The sequence below is a fragment of the Prunus persica genome, chromosome G8 (assembly GCF_000346465.2).
Source record: "Prunus persica cultivar Lovell chromosome G8, Prunus_persica_NCBIv2, whole genome shotgun sequence".
Lineage (NCBI taxonomy): Eukaryota > Viridiplantae > Streptophyta > Magnoliopsida > Rosales > Rosaceae > Prunus > Prunus persica.
Genome location: NC_034016.1, coordinates 13,371,273 through 13,389,224, shown reverse-complemented (window position 1 = coordinate 13,389,224; position 17,952 = coordinate 13,371,273). Strand labels below are relative to the sequence as shown.

At 38.5% G+C, this 17,952-nt stretch overlaps 4 protein-coding genes across 4 annotated transcripts; 3 read left to right on the top strand and 1 right to left on the bottom strand.

Annotated features, from left to right (window-relative positions):
• Positions 723-3,886, top strand: LOC18768544 (NEDD8-conjugating enzyme Ubc12). The gene is made up of 7 exons (XM_007201300.2): positions 723-854; positions 1,138-1,223; positions 2,030-2,143; positions 2,585-2,693; positions 3,054-3,132; positions 3,240-3,356; positions 3,435-3,886. Exons 3-7 carry the CDS (start codon positions 2,035-2,037, stop codon positions 3,570-3,572), a joined length of 552 nt encoding a protein of 183 aa, XP_007201362.1. The 5' UTR covers positions 723-854; positions 1,138-1,223; positions 2,030-2,034; the 3' UTR covers positions 3,573-3,886.
• Positions 5,028-7,761, top strand: LOC18766575 (probable NAD(P)H dehydrogenase (quinone) FQR1-like 1). Its single transcript, XM_007200472.2, has 2 exons — positions 5,028-5,899; positions 7,226-7,761. Exons 1-2 carry the CDS (start codon positions 5,352-5,354, stop codon positions 7,482-7,484), a joined length of 807 nt encoding a protein of 268 aa, XP_007200534.2. The 5' UTR covers positions 5,028-5,351; the 3' UTR covers positions 7,485-7,761.
• LOC18767370 (deSI-like protein At4g17486) lies at positions 8,952-12,745 on the bottom strand. The gene is made up of 4 exons (XM_007200280.2): positions 12,500-12,745; positions 10,543-10,796; positions 10,032-10,319; positions 8,952-9,568 (listed from the first exon to the last, which is right to left on the bottom strand). Exons 2-4 carry the CDS (start codon positions 10,751-10,753, stop codon positions 9,324-9,326), a joined length of 744 nt encoding a protein of 247 aa, XP_007200342.1. The 5' UTR covers positions 10,754-10,796; positions 12,500-12,745; the 3' UTR covers positions 8,952-9,323.
• LOC109950876 lies at positions 16,456-17,925 on the top strand. Its single transcript, XM_020571024.1, has one exon. The coding sequence runs from the start codon at positions 16,456-16,458 to the stop codon at positions 17,923-17,925; it is 1,470 nt and encodes a 489-aa protein (XP_020426613.1).

Sequence of the window (17,952 nt, the reverse complement as noted above, 5' to 3'; positions counted from 1 at the left end):
AAATTCATACACAAACTTCTAAAGTCGATAAATTGATCCGTTAGTACATATGTTAATTACCGACTTGGCAAGTATAAATCTCATTTTTTTTGGAGTGAAGTGGACTCCTTATAGACTAAATTTTTATATCAAACATTGGAAATATCAAAACTAAATTTATAAAACAAAAATAACATAAAAACGTAAACACAAAAAAGAAAAGAAAAAAACAAAATCCTTCCAAAGCTAGGAACTTGCAGTTCAAGTGGTTAAGGGTATCATTTACCTTACATTTGATAATTGGTTGAAAACATTTACCCTTGCATATGATTTCCTAGATTCGATTCTCCTTTCTCAATATCACTTGTATAAAAAATAAAAAAAAACCTTCCAAACAACCCTCCTACTCCTCCCCTAACCAACCGATAGACCCAATCACCACCTTCCACCACCAACCTCAAACACATAACCTCGGATGCAGAAGTTACGGACAATTTGGAATTATGAGAATTTTTACCGTTTTGCCCTTTACCGAATTTACCTTCAAATATTGTCGTGGGCCTCGTGGCGCGACGCCATTAGTTCGCTCGCTTGTAATAATAAGCCCATATGCATTCCAACAGATCACAAAGCCGTGTCCCTATCGGAAAGCAGTGATGACGATAATTGACGCAGGGCGGTAGAGAGAGTCCAAACAAAGTAAGGAAAGTAAAAATAAATTATAAAAACAAAGAAAGCGAGGCTACCAGGGCCCCCACGTTTGTATAAACAAGAACACTCTCTGAATCTCACACGCTTTTGCCCTTTCAGATTCCTTTTCAGCTTCGCTCTGCTCGCTCTCTCTCGCTGCAGAGACCTTCACTGTGCTTCAGCAGGTAAGTTTCGTTTCAATGATCGCAAAGCTCATGGCTTCTTATGGACTATATATAAGAATAGTAATCTGATCCTGGGTTTAAGCTTAGCGCACACATATATGTTTTATTATGGGTATAAATTATTGGTTTTTGACTTCTTGTTTGATTGATTTTGAGCCCTTTTGATTGATCGGGTGTTTTGGGTTGATAAACGCGCGGTTGGAGAGCTATTTATTTGAGTCTAAAGTTAATTTGATTTAAGAATTTAAATTTTGTGTTTTGAGCTTCTGGGTTTTGTTTTTAGGTAAAATCCTCAATCGTTTTCGCTGGTTTGGTGAATCCAACAGTTGAACCCAAGCTTCCAATCGAGGAGAGCCTTTAGACTCAGCGGTATGGTCTTATTTGTTGTTGTTTTGAATTGTATTGTTTTAGAAAAAGAATGTATTTTTAGTCTCAAGAAGTAATATTTGTAGAAACCTCTGACCCCTTGATGAGTATTGGTGTATATTTTTTTGTTGTTACATAAAAAAGGTTAGGACTTGGGCTCGGTTATAATGGGTTTTTGGTTCCATATATATTGCTTCAGATCACTGGCTGTTCTGGCTTATGCACATGCGTGTATTCTCTGTTTGTTGGTTACTTTAATAGTAGGATCTGGTTTATTACCCTAGGATTGCTGAACTCAAGCAACGATCTTTTGGTTGTTGTGAAGTTCATGTCCGTGAGTGTGCTTATTGATGCGAGCATATCTATGAATGTAAATAGGTTGAAAAGAAGCTGAATATCACATAGCATTCCATACTAAAGTCAAGAAAGCGACAAGTTTAGCTTGGTCAATGGCAGAGCTATAATACTTCGCATGTTATTTCAATCACGATGTATATAAAATATAGAAGAGTCTTCAACACATATCATTATGTATTTCAATTATACACCTACCATGCTTGAAATCCTTGGATAAAAATCCAACCTGTAAAGTCACAGAGGCTTAGAGCATGTAAATAAATAGTACATTTTATTAATCGTTGGACTTTAATCTGACAATTTGAACCATGGTATTATCTTAGTAAAATATTTAACATTATATGTCTGAAACACCCTGAAATATATTCCTATATATTAATTAAGACGCCAAATCTCAAATCTGGAACTTCTCTGTGAGGTGCATGTATATTTATCTTGATGTTGTATTGTAGGAAACATGATTAAGCTATTTAAAGTGAAGGAAAGGCAGAGGGAGATTGCAGCAAATGCCAATGGAAAACCACCTGTTAAGAAGCAAAGTGCAGGAGAATTACGTCTTCACAGAGGTATTCCATCACAAATTTTGAAATAAAAAAAGGTTCTATTGGACGTAGTATCTCGTTGTTCAAATTTGGTTAAAACATAATAATTTTTTTCATTTTTAACTTCATTGACATTCTAGCTATTCGTTACTTAATACTTTTGGATTATAATATGCAACATGCTCATGTTAAAGTTTTTGACAACTCACATACTATGCATGAATGAAACTTGCTGAGGCATGCTTCTTCAGCTTTTAGTTTTGTATTCTTTACTTTTGGATGCAAAATTGCAGAGGCTTGGATGGGTAACTTTCTTATTGGAATTGATGTCAGAACTCGAAAGCACTCTTTCCAGACAAATGAACATAATTCTCCAAGAGAAACTAAAATATAAGACTAGTGAAAAAAAAGAGGTTATAGATATAGCCTTTTGTTCTTACTTTTTCTACTGTTCTCATATTGTAGATATCAGTGAGCTGAACCTACAAAAAACATGTACCATATCATTTCCCAATGGCAAAGACGACTTGATGAACTTTGAGGTTACTGTTTGCCCTGATGAAGGATATTATTTGTAAGTGTTTATGTTATGCAAAACGCATGCCTCGTAGTTGGTATGCTATTAAGTAAGATATGCACCTTAATGGTTATTTCCATTCAAAAATATTTTGAACATTAAAGCTTCAACTTCTCGGAGCATCTTGCGTCTTCTAAGCATGTATCAACTAAGAAAGTCTTCTAAGACATGAAAATTACGGGGTGCTAGTATAGGGATCTGCTTTCTTAAATTAGATAGGTGTTAACTTCTTATCCTTTCATTTTCTTGTTTTGATCACTTAGTTTTATTATGATTACTTATACTTTTTTCGGGGAGGAGTGCAGTAAGTTTTGGTTTGAGAGTTTTAAGTGCTTAACTCAGTATCTTTGATCACAGAGGTGGCACATTTATGTTCACGTTTCAAGTTTCTCCTGTCTACCCTCATGAGGCGCCAAAGGTCAAGTGCAAGACAAAGGTACACTAGCATGCCCTATTTGCTAAACATGGTGCTTTTCTAGTTGAAGTTCCTACTTGTTCTCTTGCATGTATAAAAGTCATCTTAACGGTATTTTCAACTTACAGGTCTACCATCCTAATATTGACTTGGAAGGAAATGTCTGCCTCAACATTCTAAGAGAAGATTGGAAACCTGTTTTGAATATCAACACTATAATATATGGACTATTTCATCTTTTTACGGTATTGATTATTCTTTCACAAGTTGATTCTCACAACTTGGCAAGTCTCTGTAATCACAACTTATTCTTCTGCTTGCAGCAACCCAATTATGAAGATCCCCTTAATCATGATGCAGCAGCCGTTCTAAGGGATAACCCGAAGATGTTTGAGTCCAACGTGAGAAGGGCGATGGCTGGTGGGTATGTGGGGCAAACCTTATTCCCACGCTGCATGTAGAGCTGCTTGTATTTAAACACCAAATTCATCCTTAAATGGTTGGTCAAGGGCTGTACATTTGGTCGTTAAAGCTTCTATTCTAGTGCGCTGCTGGGACGCAAATTCTTCGGATTGGGCAAGGGTAAGAGAGAGCTTATACCTGTTGTAACTTTGTGAAATGTTTGTGATATTGGCTGGAAACATTATGTATTTTCGTAAGTGTGACGATGATCATTGGGGAATTCTAGAATTGAGGTTCAATCATGTATTTATTAAATTTGTTTCCTAAATTAAAATGGGAAAGAAGATGCTTTTTCCCCACCTGATTGCCCTAATTGTTTCCAGTTGCAAACCATATTGAATGCATGATGATAAGGAAGTTGCCTCAAGAAATCAAACTTAAGTTTCTCAAAGGATGGATGAATCTTGCTGATCCCGATTTCTAGATATAAATTATAATAGTGAAATGTTTTAACTTGAAGCATTTAACTTTGAGAAGCACAAAAGTTAAAAGGACTTCCTAAGAAGACTGGAAAACTTCACACGAACTTGAAACCTTGGACATCAGCAATTCAACATGAGGTTCTTTCAATTGGAATTGTGAAGTTACCACATCAGCAATTCCAACAAAATTGCTGAAGTTAAGAGCAAACAAAATCTGCAAGTAGTTAAGAGCAGTTACTCTTGTATCCGAGGTCCTGTGTTCAAATCTCCTTACTCTTGTATCTGAGATCTTGTGTTCAAATCTCCTTGCCGCCACTATCGTATCAAAAAAGGCAACCCAATAAGCTTTTATACTTAATAGACATATGCCAAGAAATAATAATTGTGGATAAGCCAAAACTTTACAAGGTGTAAATTTTTCCCTGCTCTTGTAATACTTCTGTAACATTGTGTAAGGTAATTGAGATTGAGAGGATGAGGCCGTTCATTTTAGACTCTGTTACCATTACTCTTTCATTCAAGATGGTGTATTTCTATGGAAGTTGGAAGACATAATATAAGAAATATAAAGTACGAACATGTCACAAGGGTTTTTTTGACTTTCTGGAAAAGAGAAATATCATAAGCACTTGCCCAAGTGAACAACACGGTTTAGAAGCCATATACAATTAAAAGTCGAGAACAAATTATAATTAAGCTTTTAATTTTTTAATGACTGTCACACTATTACGTGATGTTATCAATTTGCCCATAATAATAATAATAATATAGCATAAAAAGTTCATAACATATCAACTTTTAACATTAATTTTCTCATGTTTTATGTAAAAATAATAACTCTTAAATTTTCAGTTTCACCGTCACTACTGCATGATATTATCAATCTGCTCATGTTTTATTTGTTAATAACACACCAAAGTCAATCAAACTCATGTAAACAGGGAACGCAGCCCATTATCTTTTATTTTTCAGAACACTCTTCAAAACAATTAAAGAAAATTATAGAATTTTAAAATGTACTTAACTAAAAATGCCAGCGAAGTTCTTGGAGTCAGACGCTATAGTCCAGTCTGTCCAGACAGCTCGGGATTGAAGTCAAACAAACTCCAACTTCATTTCCACTAACTCCAAATCTTCACCAAGCTTCATTTCTCTTGGTCTTCTTGTTTATATTACTTACTAAGCTACAATTCAGAATCTGCACACAGATTGCTTATCCATTTCCTTTTACAATAAGCTATCCCATTGGCCATTATTCTTTGATCAAAATCTTCAGCGAGAGCACAAAGTCCTGACATTTCTCAGCTTCTGAACTGTCCTACTGCACCATAATCACAAACCCATTTTTTGAATTTTATGGGTAAAGGAGGTGGTTGTGTGCCAAGTAAGAACAGGCCACCCAAAGGCGTTTCTGATCAAGATCTTCAAAACCCAGAAAGCGATGGTCCTGTTCCAGACCAAAACCAAACCCAAACCACACAAACAAACCCAATTGACCATGCGATTGCACAAAGACAGCTGAGGGTTTTCATAGTGTTTTACTCAATGTATGGGCATGTGGAGGTCTTGGCCAGGAGGATAAAGAAAGGGGTTGATTCCATGGATGGGGTTGAAGGGTTTCTGTACCGGGTTCCGGAGACGCTGTCCTCTGAAGTATTGGAGCAGATGAAGGTGCCCAAGAAAGATGGTAATGCAGATGAAGTGCCTGTGATATTGGCCGAGAGGTTGGTGGAGGCTGACGGGCTCTTATTCGGGTTTCCGACCCGGTATGGATCCATGGCTGCTCAGATGAAAGCCTTTTTTGACTCCACAGGGCACTTGTGGAGGGAGCAGAGGCTTGCAGGTGTGCCTGCTGGGTTCTTTGTGAGTACTGGCACACAGGGTGGGGGGCAAGAGACCACTGCGTAAGTAAGACACCCTTGGTTTTTGTTTTTTAGTACATTGTTTCAAGAGTTGTGCTTTATTTTCTTCATGTTGGTTTTGGTGAATTTTGATTTGTTGGTATGCTGATATGAGTATTGTGCACTTTTTGGTTTGTCAGTAGCGTAAGATGAATTGGAAGTTGATATGTCAGAATTATTTCTTTTTGTTATGTGTAATTAGCAAGAGCATTGGAGTTTGTGTCTGAGCATTACTTGTATTATATGTAGATATCATATAGTGGTTGGTAGCTTTCCAATTTTAGATGTAGTTCCAATTTGATCTCAGAGAACAGAGAAGTGAAAGTATCACATGAAGTGCGGTTTCCTGAGTAGTAATTGGTCTTTTGAATTGCTTTGAAATGAGTGAGAGTTGGTAGCTTTCCAATTTGATTTCAGAGAACAGAGAAGTGAAAGTATCACATTAAGTGTGCTTTCCTGAGTAGGGTAATTGGTCTTTTGAATTGCTTTGAAATGAGTGAGAGAAGGGGGTTGGATGTCAAGGTTCTCATATAGTTCATCCATGGGAGAAAGGATGTGAAATGAAGGAACTTTTAACCCCTTTTCGAGACATCTCCTTTGGGTATAAATTATAAGGTGCTTGAATAAGAAACTTGTTTATTTAATTAAATTACCAAATATTACAAAACTCGTTTTGTATTTCATGAGGTTATCTGAAAACTGTTGGAGATATTACAAAATGTGCCCAAGACTTACATCCCGAATGAGGAACTCTTTGCAAACTTCATCATTGTCGGACCAGACGTAAATCAGCCACGAATGTTCCGTTTTTGTCAACTTTAAACCATCCAGTATATTTTATTTCCTAGTTAGTAAAGATTGACATCGATGCATTAGATCATAGTGCCTGTTAGAAGCACCAGCTACAGCTTAATTGGTATTAAATTTTTGCCATATTGTAGGTCTGTGATTGAGTCTGATCTTTATCAGGAGCTTATGGAAAGGAGAGGGTACCTCCACAAATATATCCCATAGGTCCCGGCTAGTTTAAAGTCTCTGTTGATTATATGCATTATTGGCTTGTCAAATTATGTTACACTTGAAATTTGAGGAAGTAAATAAATAATGGATTCTGAATTTCTAAATCGTGTTAACTTTTCTTTTGTGTTTTCCTATTTAGTTTGTCTATGTAAAACTCAAAAATATATATTCACAATAGATAAATCTGTATGCTTGGTTTGTTTTCAGCTCCTCTCTATGTCGTGTAGCTGTTACCACATTGATTAATATCTTTATGTGATCAATCTCATCCACCTATAAATATGCTAATATTATATGTATTTCCTGCAGTTGGACAGCAATTACTCAGTTAGCACACCATGGAATGCTCTATGTTCCTATTGGTTACACATTTGGTGCCGGAATGTTTGAAATGGACTCTCTTAGAGGAGGGTCTCCATATGGTGCTGGTGTCCTTTCTGGTGATGGCACAAGGAAACCAAGTGAAACAGAGCTGGCTCTCGCAGAGCATCAAGGGAAATACATGGCTGGAATAGTCAAGAGGTTTGCACAGCCTTCTTTTCGTGCGCCAGGTCTTGGACTGGACTAGTTTTGACTTTTGATAGACCAACATTCTTGTGCATTTCCATTGTTTTGTGATGGTCTTCTGATATCATATGTTAATAGAAATTGGTTTTTTGGGTAAATGGTGTTGATAAATTTTAGATAGCTGAGAGCCCTATGGTTTTGAACAATTGTATACTATAGCAGTTTCTCATTGTTACTGGTTTCGACCATTGCTCATTAATATTGTTTCAGTTGTATATGATGTTTAATGTTGATTGAAACGTTATATTCTCAATAAAATTGCAGTTGGTGTTCATTTATATTATAACCATTTTTCCCAGTATTTCTTAGTTGAAACGCTATCTCCTCTGCAATGAGGCCGCTCTCCGAATTCTGACCCCATTCCAGAATTGGTGAGGCTGAATTATGTAGCTGGATAGGATTCATTATCCTAGTCAAATGTGACCAATCAACTTTTGGTTTGTAGTAAAGGTTGATGTTGGAAGATTTGAGACCTTCAGCCAATTTAGTCCAATGGTTCATCAAGAGATTCCTTAAATTTGCCAGCTTCACAATCCCAAGTGGAAGCAACCTATGCAGAAATTACTAATATCAAACGTTTCTAGGTCATAATAAAAATTTAGTACCTTCTCAAAGCATATGCAACACATTAGGGTTTCCATAAAAGTATATATTTACTGATAATAAGTCATCAAAACTGTACGCAAGGGCGGAACCAGGAATTTTTCAACGGGTGGGCTAACTAAAGTTATTAGCTTAAAATTTAATGATTATATTTTTTGGTACTTACAATTTCTATAGTAAACACTAAATCATATAAACCAAGCTAGTTCATAGCTCCACAAACTAATTTTCAATAAGTTTTAACATAAACCAAATAGGGTTTAACACCATAATGGATTGAACATCTAAGGCTTTTTACCTAGATTGACCTTAGGTTCCTTCATGCATTCATGTCATACATGAAAAGTTGTTTTATGTAAAAATATTGACTAAGTATGAAAAATGGGTTTTCGGAATAATCATTTTCTCAAGATAATTTTTGGCGGCTTTTATTCCTCACACATCAAATAAGAAAACTTGATTTTATGGGATTTTAGTATGAAGTATATATTGACTTAATGAGCCATCATTTTTAGCCTAAATCGTATTTTGCACTAAAACAAAATTTTCATATTTTGATTTAGTGGAAATTTGATTTTCTAGTATTTTTATTTGAATCCAAATGGGAGATACTTCCTTATAAATGTTGAAAATGGAAATAAGGTAATCTATACAATGCCACTAACTGAGCTAATATTGAAAATAACTTAAATATATAGGTTATACATATTTTTTTTCTTAAAAAACCACACTGGGCTACAGCCCACTGTAGCCCTTAGTGTGGTTCCGCCCCTGACTTTACGAAATGATATTTTACACCCTAATCTTGAACCTGCACACAACATAACCTCCACCCCACCTTTATGGAACAAGAAGATATCAGATATGAAAAAATTGGAAGTAAAGCCACAGAAATGACACTTTTTGCTAGTGAGAGTGCCAGAAGAACATGAAGCTCAATATACTTCGATAGCAATGAAGCAAGGCATTGCTCTCTCCTATAATTATATCACTGCACATGTGTAACTCTAACATCAGAGATTTTAAAATACAATCGTACAAATACAACAAGCAAACTTCACAAACACTGGTTAGCAGGAAATCACAGTAACCCAGTGGTTTTACACTCCAATCAAAACAACATGTTTGCCCTCCTACGATTCTTGAATAATGAAAGTGACCTTCCCCACTAGCTCAGCATTGCAGACAGATGGTTGGTCGGGATTCTTTGAACCGAAGGAAATGTTGACGGATTTTCTCAACCTTCCTTCAATGAGTCATTTCTAGACCTTTTAAACTCCCATGGTGGTAAGCAGCCTTTATAGTGAGAATGTAGAAACAACGACGACATTGATACTTCCCTCTGAGGCATTGACATTGATGACAAGCAAGTGAAAGCACTTCTTAGTCTCTTTCTTTCACTTTCGCATCTTTGGAAATTGGGGTCATGTGGAACAGTGGTCGTCTTAAGGGTGTCCGGGAGTATACAGTTGCACAGTGAACCTAAAAGGAAGAAGAAAAGATGAATAAAGTATGAATTGGTCTCACCAACACAATAATTCCTTAAGAAGATGAAGGAAAAGTATGTTCCAAAATTAAATACTCTTCAAGCTTGACACTGAACATTTCTAGAAAAGGAGGCACTTTTTGCGTTACTTAATCTTTTATCTGACAATAATTTTTATTTTTATTTTTATAAGGGACAATAAATTACTATATATATTTTTCACTATACAAATGGTGAGCCTCATGGCATATTTGAGTGACTCATGAAAGCCTAGTGCTCTAAAGAGTTGCATGTGGCAGATAAATCTACACGGAATTAAACCACAAAGATTTTCAGTTCAATCATTCTCCACGGTCAATTAATAGAAGTGTTTGGTCCTCACCATGATATTTGAGAAGAATACAATTATTGCAAGTCAAACATCAAATAAACAGTGGTTGTGAAAGACATGCCATATACCTATTCTTGCAAGTCGGTTGACCCATTTTGGTATTGGTTTTCCGGTGAGCTTATAACATATATCCTCACAGAAATGGTTGCAGTTCCTTACAATCAAGTGATACGAGTCACCATTGTAAATTGCAGATTGACGCTCCATGAACTCTCTAACCTGGAATGGATCCAAGCATGTCATGCCAATGAAAATTGACCTTCTAAACTTGAAGCCAGGGCATTGTCGAGGTTCAACCTCAAAGACACCACTTGATGAGTACTCATGCGCTCCAAAGGCATATTCTACACCATGAACTGTAAGCAAGCAAAAATGATCAATAAACATTGCATCACCTTCATAAACCTGGGACTCAGTAACATTGGACACCAGTTTAAATTCATTAATCAGAAATTGCTTTTACAATCAAGAATTTTATTTGACCACATAATCTTCGGGGAGTGTAGGACTAGTATTTTCACAAAGCAACCACTAATATTGGATTTATCAGGAACTATGTACTGATTAAAGTTTGCTAACCTTCTACCCCGGAGTGAAAGATACCAAGGCCTGCCCAATAGACATAGCCATTTGCTGGTGTCAAGTCATAGACATTCAGATAGACAGGTGCGCTCCCTGGAATGTAGCCTGCTGTCTTCACCTTTGGAAACAAGCAAAAACGTGAGGCTGCTTTGCCTCTCAAACAAAGAGGCATAATAGAGTGCCAGCCATCCTTTGGTCCCGATTTCATGCTGAAGGGTGAAACCAGGAATCAATAAATACCTTGTCAAGACCTGGAAAAATCAACGTAAAGTAAATTATGACAAGATACACCATTTTCTTGAAAATGTTAAGGTCAAATAACACGTCTAGTTTATCATTTCTTTTTGTATCTATAATAACCTAAAAGATCAAGATTGGCACTCATATGTATCACACCACTATTTATATTGAAATAAAAGAACATATTTTCACAAGAGAAATAGCAATATTTTTCTTCTCTCTCTCTCTCTCTCTCTCTCTCTCTCTCTCTCTCTCTCTCTCTCTCTCTCTCTCTCTCTCTCTCATGCGCAAGAGAAATCATGGTTCTCTCATCTCCCTACATAATTGGTCTTATTGCAGCAAAACGCCTCATGATATTGGAGCAAAGAATATTTCCTCTGTCATTTGAAATTCTCAATTAGTTTGGTGCATAACAAGTCACAAATCTTAATATCTAGTTATGTTATACTGTCTACAAGTACCATATACTTTCAGAGTTTGCAATATGTAACTTGAGATGAGAAACTTTGACTACCCACCCAGTTCAGTTTTAAGATAGCTTTTTTGCACCAAAACTGTGGTAATACTGGTTTCATTCATGTTAATTGAATAATGCAAATGGATATATATCTTGCCATAGTTCTATCTTATCAATAATACAATAGTATTCTATAGCCAAGTAGTGATATTCTGTACAACATGTCAAACAAACCTAAGACGTACCTATCTCTCAGCTTTAGCAGTTTCAAAAGTTTTTTAAGTAGGAGGTTACCGGCAGTCAGAAATGTTTTAACTGTAGCATACATCCCATGGTGCATGGGTATCAAGAACTTTCGTGATGGAGATCCCCATTGAAATTTGGAGTGGATCTCAAGTCTAATCAGATAGTACCAAAGTCAATAGCAATTTTGAACTGTTAACATGATGTAGGATATGGGTGAATTATAGATTTAGGTAGTTTAGCGGAAGCGAAAACAATGAAAAAACATAAAATCGATGGATAAAGATGCCTTGGCTAGCTTCACATCAAGAATTCTCCAATCTTTGGAAACTAAACTTTACTCAATAACTCAAATCTCAAATCCCCATAATGAATTACATAGAAGGGGTATTTACAGCAAACTAAAACCTAGAGACAATAGGATAAAAATCCCTTGCTAAAACAGAAATCCTAATCCAAATATAAGTAAACCATATCCTAGTCAAACAAGAAATCCAGAAAGTAGAAAACTTAGGAAACAAGTTAGAAACACAGGAATCATCTACTTCTCCAAAATTGCAGGATTTGAAGACCGAATTAAATAATTTCCTTTTCCATCTCTTTCATTTGTAAGCCCTAATGGGTTTGACAAAGATGTCCTCATCAAAACGTCTTGTCTGTAAAACCTTACAGGATATCGACTGTAAAACCTTTACTCATTTAGCATTCTTTTTTTGTTCTTAAAAAAAACTGAAAATTTAAAGCGGATTCCATCTGGGAAAATTAACTGAAATTCAATAAGTGCAACCCAAAAAGACAAATCTTTGAAAGAAGTAGATCAGATTCAATTGGAAACCCACGAAGTAAATATTTAGAGAAAGAAAATCAAGAATGTGCCGACTAAACTTCACCAAAACTACAATGGCGGAGACGCAGGTATGGTGAAATGCCACAAGCAAATCAAGAAAGGTAAAAACTTTACAAAATAATCCAAACCCAATGGAGAAAATTGAAAAACCAGAGAAACCCACTAACCTCTTTGAAGACTGACACTCATCACCAAGTGAAGCCAATGCATCCACCGCCAAGACGCAAAGGAGCCATTTTCAAAATTCAAAGAGCACAAGAGAGCACCTATGAGTGGAGTGTGTGTGGCTGAAACCTACACATTATTTTTGTTCTTCCTGGCAGAAATGAAAGCTGGCGGAGCACAGAAACTACTGTCCTTTGTGAAGCCCAAGGAAAGAGAGAGAATAACTGACCTGATAAAAAAAAAACTTGAAATGCTAAAATTTGAGCAGTTGTGGCTAAAGGTAAAAATTGTGAAAGAAACTTGTCTCTTTCACTTTGGGAAACTTTGACTGGCTTGCTTTATTTTTGTCTCTGCTTCTATTTTAGCAAACTGTTGGGTCCGCTGCCATAACCCATCTTTTATAAAGAAGTGCTTTTTTCTTCTTTTTTTGGTGTTCTTGCGGTCTGAAAATCAAAATTAAAAATTGGGTTCTAATTCTTTTTATTTTCTGACATAACTAAATATTGAGAAGGCAGAATCGAACTCGAGACTTCAAATGCTCAAATAAATACTCTTAATTACTTAAACTCCAAACCCCTTGCGTTCCATATTTCTTTTTATGTGTATGCACTTCTAAATAAGCCTTTTGATATCATTACAATTGGGTTATAATGTTTTCATATAATTAAAAGTGGGTGCAAATAACACTCTCCAAAAGTAGTATTGTTTTTATCCTAATGATCAGTTGCTTGAATGAATTAGAGTGGGCCCACTCGAGCAGTCTACAATTGTGAGTCCCACAAATGGATCTTGTGTTAATATCTACAGTTCAAAATACCTGCAAGATGCTGTACAGATTTCTCATACATTGCATGAACCCACCATTTATCTGTGCACTGTACACCAAGGCTCCAGATGATGAATGATTATAATTATAAACTTATCAATTGTCTGAATATTTTTTGTGGGCATATACAACACAGAAAGTTTGTCTTGACAGGCAGGCACACCTTTGAGAGAAGAAGTATTTTGTTATTATTCTATTGGTTCATTTGTATGGACAGACAGCCATGGAATGTGAATAGTGATCACTGATCTGTCATGTATTTATTGGTCACGCGTGTCTGGTATACTGAGTAACAAAAGAGGAAGCAAGTTAGTGCGTATGCATTGAATTGGTAACAGATTGATGAATGGTATTATTGTTGCTTCATCTTAATATAGAAATGGTATAAGGGTGATAACAGAGAAAATCTTTGGTTGAATCTAATTGATATGGAAAAATTCTATGTGGCAGAAGAAAGTGGGATGGAAGTGGTCAGTTGAGGGGGAAGGGCACATGCTTACAATTATAGGATTTTTCCGCAATTTATGCCTCAACTATATATAGTTCAAGAGGTAAGATGATAGAGGGGACCAAGATCACTTCATGCATGTGAATAGCTCCGTCTCTGAAAGTGATGGCAACAACCATGCCATTGATGCAGAGTTGAAGGTCACTTGCAAGTTGCTTATGATATGGAATGAGTGTAACCTTGGGTTTCTACTGGTTTGGGAGCACATTGATGTTTATTATTTGCATGCTAATCATCGTATTTATGGCTAATTAAGACTTAGTGGTTTCATATTCTAAATTATCGTGCATGTATGGATCTTTAAGTGATGGAAAACATATATATTCTGTTTTGGATGGAGTTTGTTGAATCTAAGTATTGTGTGACGCAATATAATAAAGGGAAGACAATCAAGTAATAATCTTATAACATGAAAGCTTGGAATCCACCAGAAAGTTGAGAGAGACCTCAAAGTTATTGAGACTCTAATAATATGAATAATGTGAGAGCATATATTTTCGTCTCCAATCAGGGCACGCCACGTGGAAAATAAGATTATCTCTTAAATTAACTAATTAATTAAACCAGTTTATCTGGCTAATTAATTAATTGGATAAATATCTTAATTAATATGATATTATCTTTATTTAAAGAGATAATATCATTAATTAAGATATTATCCTAATAAAGAGAAGATAATATCATTTAATTCAGATATTATCTTTTTAAGAGATAATATATTTAATTCGGATATTATCAAAGCCAACTCGATTCCTACGAAACCCTAGCCCCGAGGCTCCTATAAATAGACAACCTCATTCATCATTCAAGGTACATTTAAACCTACTCCTTATACCCGAGAAAAATACCCGAAGCTCTCTCTCTCCCTCTCCACTCTCTATATTTTCTCCCCACGGCTCCGGCCACCTGGTTTACACCATACATACAACTCCGTACCCTTTGCTTAGCTATTGTTTTCCTACAAACACTCGAACTAACTTAGGCATCGGAGGGCCTTTGGCCAACACCCCCCGGGTGTGGTCTATTTACTCTAGTCTTTTTTACAGGAATTGAGGAAGAGAGAGAAGGAAGATCGAAGGTTGAAGGATCTAGAAGCGAATATTCTCCCGTGAGATTATTTGCACAAACATTTGGTGCTTTCATTGAGAGCACGAGTTATACTCAACGCGTGCTCAAGGAATCCGTTCCTCCTATTTTCCAATCCACCGAAGCTTTCCAAACAACCATGGTTGGAAGCAAGCGCACGAGGAGCAAAACCGCCGCTATGGCTCAATCCGTGACGGCCCAAAGCTACTCCTCCCACGATCCCACGATCGACATGGCGGCTCCACCACCTCTCGCCGTCATAAACCCTCAGCAGCCACCCCGTGTGACTGGAACCACCGCACCGGCCTCCGCCGCCGTCGTACCATCTCAAGGCCCCATGGCCAGACCTAGCCACCTTCATAGCACCACCGTTGAGCATGGTGGAACCTCACATCTAGTTGGGCTCACTACCACCGCCGACTTTGGCCCAATCTTGGAGCAACTTCAACCATTCCCTCCATTGCCTCCACGCTCGACGCATGCTCCCACTCACACATCCATCGAAAACCTAGCCCGTGTGCAATTGGGCTCTACACATTTCTCTCCTCCCGATCCACGAAGTCAAGTAGACCTTAATCTGAGAGTTGACCAGCTAACTCAGAGAATGGACGACCAAAATAATTTGATGAGGCAGCTTCTCAACCAAATAAACTTGGCTCAAAACCTTGGCCTTGGACAACAGGGCGAAGAGAGAAGGATAAACGAACGCGCCGATAGGCAGTTCGGCGGGAACCAAGCAGGTCGAGCAGGAGTAAGCAGACAAGGAAATGCGCGACAACGAGATCAGCTCGCGGACATGTCGCAAGCATCCGCAAGCCACACTCAGAGCAGACGAAGTTTCCCATCCAGATTGAATTTAAGGACCAACGTGCGCGATAGGCTGGGCCCAAGACCTGACATCCACGCTCGCCTGGGCCAGCATGAAGACGTTCATGAAAGGCTAGGCTCCCATGACGGCCATTGAGACGAGGATCAAGAAGAAAGGCGCTCCGCTGCCCTCTCACAGAGAAATATTCACGAAAGGATAGGCCCCTAGGGAGGTCAACTCGACAATCATCACAATGAGGACCATGAAGAAAGGCGCTCCGCTACTCGCTCTCGAAGAACCAATTCTCGTCGCCAAACTACTGGAAATCCCTCGCAAGCGCAGTCCACCAACACCCCTCCTCGACAGCGCAACCGAGAAGGTCGACCCTCGCAAGCCAATGAGGAAGTCAATCAACATCATCTAAATCGCGAAGGCCATCAACGCGACCGACTAGCCATGCGGGCAGAAGACGTTGAGAAGCTTATGAATAACCGACTTCGAGACTTAAAGATTGACAGAAATTTTGAAGATGCACTACGCATTGAGGTAGACCGAGCAAACTCCTCACCTTTCACCGCCAAAATCGAGCAGGCTGCTCCCCCAAAATGATTCTCAACGCCCTCTTTCACATGCTTCAAAGGCGATTCCGACCCTGAAAGTCATCTAAAGCATTTCAAGAGCCTTATGATCCTCTATAAAGCTGAAGACGCGCTAATTTGCAAGGTGTTTAATGACTTTGCGAGGAGCAGCTCAAGATTGGTTTCATACCCTGCCATCTGGGTCGATCAACAGCTTCAAGGAGCTTACTTACGTCTTCACTAAAGAATACACTTCTTATCGGACGATCAAGAAGAACCCTGACCATCTGTTCAACCTGCACAAGAAGCCCGAGGAATCCCTTCGAGATTACATCAAGAGGTTCAAAGCAGAAAAGGCCAACATCGTAGGATGTGATGACCAAATCGCATCCTCTGCATTCAAGAAAGGTCTTCCAGCAGAACATGACTTATACCGCGAGCTGACTATCACTCCCAGCCAGACTCTGGCAGAGGTCTTCGCGATCGCAGAACGCTACGCACTCTGGGATGACGATCGAATCGCCGCGAAGAAGTCCACTGAGCAGGAAGATCGACCGGCTAAAAGGGCAAAACAAAAAGGCGACAGGCTTGGCAGCAGGGACAAAGACAAAGGCAGGTCACGCCCACAAAGAGAGGCTATGACGAAAGAGAACTACACCAAGTTCTCTATCCCCATACATCAAATTTTGGCCCAAGTGAAGAACAAACCTTGGATAAAAAGACCGCCACCCTTGAAAGGAGATCCAGACAAGAGGGATACCAGAAAATATTGTGCCTTCCATGCGACATATGGGCACAATACGAATAATTGCTTTGCTTGGAAAGCGCATCTCGAAGAACTCGTGAGAGAAGCTCATTGCACGGAGTTCATCGCGAAGCAGGCCATTCAGCAGATAGAAGACCGCGATACCGCCAAGGAGCCACCCCAGAAGGTCATAAGGATTAACACAATCCTAGCCGACTCCGAGGAGTCTGGACTGACCAACAAAGAAAAGAAAAGGAAGATCAAACAGGCTACTATGATCTCCCAAGTCTCAACTAGCTTCTCACTGGCAGAACACGATCCCGTGATCGGCTTTCAAAAGAAAGACTTAATCGGCCTTGATCTACCGCACAACGACGCCCTTGTCATCAACATTCAAATCGCTCAGGCCATGGTCGACCGAGTCCATGCAGATGAGGGCAGTGCAGCCAATATCCTACAATTGGCAGTCGTCCAACAGATGGGCTTAGAGGCAAAGATCAATAAATCAGCCAAGTCGCTGACTGGTTTCAATGGCGCAACGACGATTACCATGGGCACGATAGATCTCGACGTCTACTCTCCACCTGTAATCAGCTCGCAAACGTTCATGGTCATTGATGAAATCTCACCCTACAATGGCATTCTAGGCAGACCATGGATCGACCAAATCAAACTCCATCACCTCTGCCACACATCAGAAGATTCACTACCCAATCCCTGGGGGCGGTATCGGCCAGATCAACAGCGATCAAGCAATGGCAAGAAAATGCTCAGCTCAAGGGCTAAAGAAAGGCAAGCAAACACAGTTCCTCCCTGTGAATCAGGCAGATCTAAAGGGAGTAGAACAAGCAGAGAAGAAAGCAGATCCCGTTCCTGATGGCCGAGCAGACCAGAAAGGAAAGGG

Coding starts and splice junctions, on each gene's coding strand:
- LOC18768544 (XM_007201300.2), top strand. CDS start 2,035: ATGATTAAGCTATTTAAAGTGAAGGAAAGGCAGAGGGAGATTGCAGCA. Junction 2,694..3,053: donor CCTGATGAAGGATATTATTT/GTAAGTGTTTAT, acceptor CTTTGATCACAG/AGGTGGCACATTTATGTTCA. Junction 3,357..3,434: donor GACTATTTCATCTTTTTACG/GTATTGATTATT, acceptor TTCTGCTTGCAG/CAACCCAATTATGAAGATCC.
- LOC18766575 (XM_007200472.2), top strand. CDS start 5,352: ATGGGTAAAGGAGGTGGTTGTGTGCCAAGTAAGAACAGGCCACCCAAA. Junction 5,900..7,225: donor GGGGGGCAAGAGACCACTGC/GTAAGTAAGACA, acceptor TATTTCCTGCAG/TTGGACAGCAATTACTCAGT.
- LOC18767370 (XM_007200280.2), bottom strand. CDS start 10,753: ATGAAATCGGGACCAAAGGATGGCTGGCACTCTATTATGCCTCTTTGT. Junction 10,320..10,542: donor CTTTCACTCCGGGGTAGAAG/GTTAGCAAACTT, acceptor GCTTGCTTACAG/TTCATGGTGTAGAATATGCC. Junction 9,569..10,031: donor CAACCGACTTGCAAGAATAG/GTATATGGCATG, acceptor TCTTCCTTTTAG/GTTCACTGTGCAACTGTATA.
- LOC109950876 (XM_020571024.1), top strand. CDS start 16,456: ATGACTTTGCGAGGAGCAGCTCAAGATTGGTTTCATACCCTGCCATCT.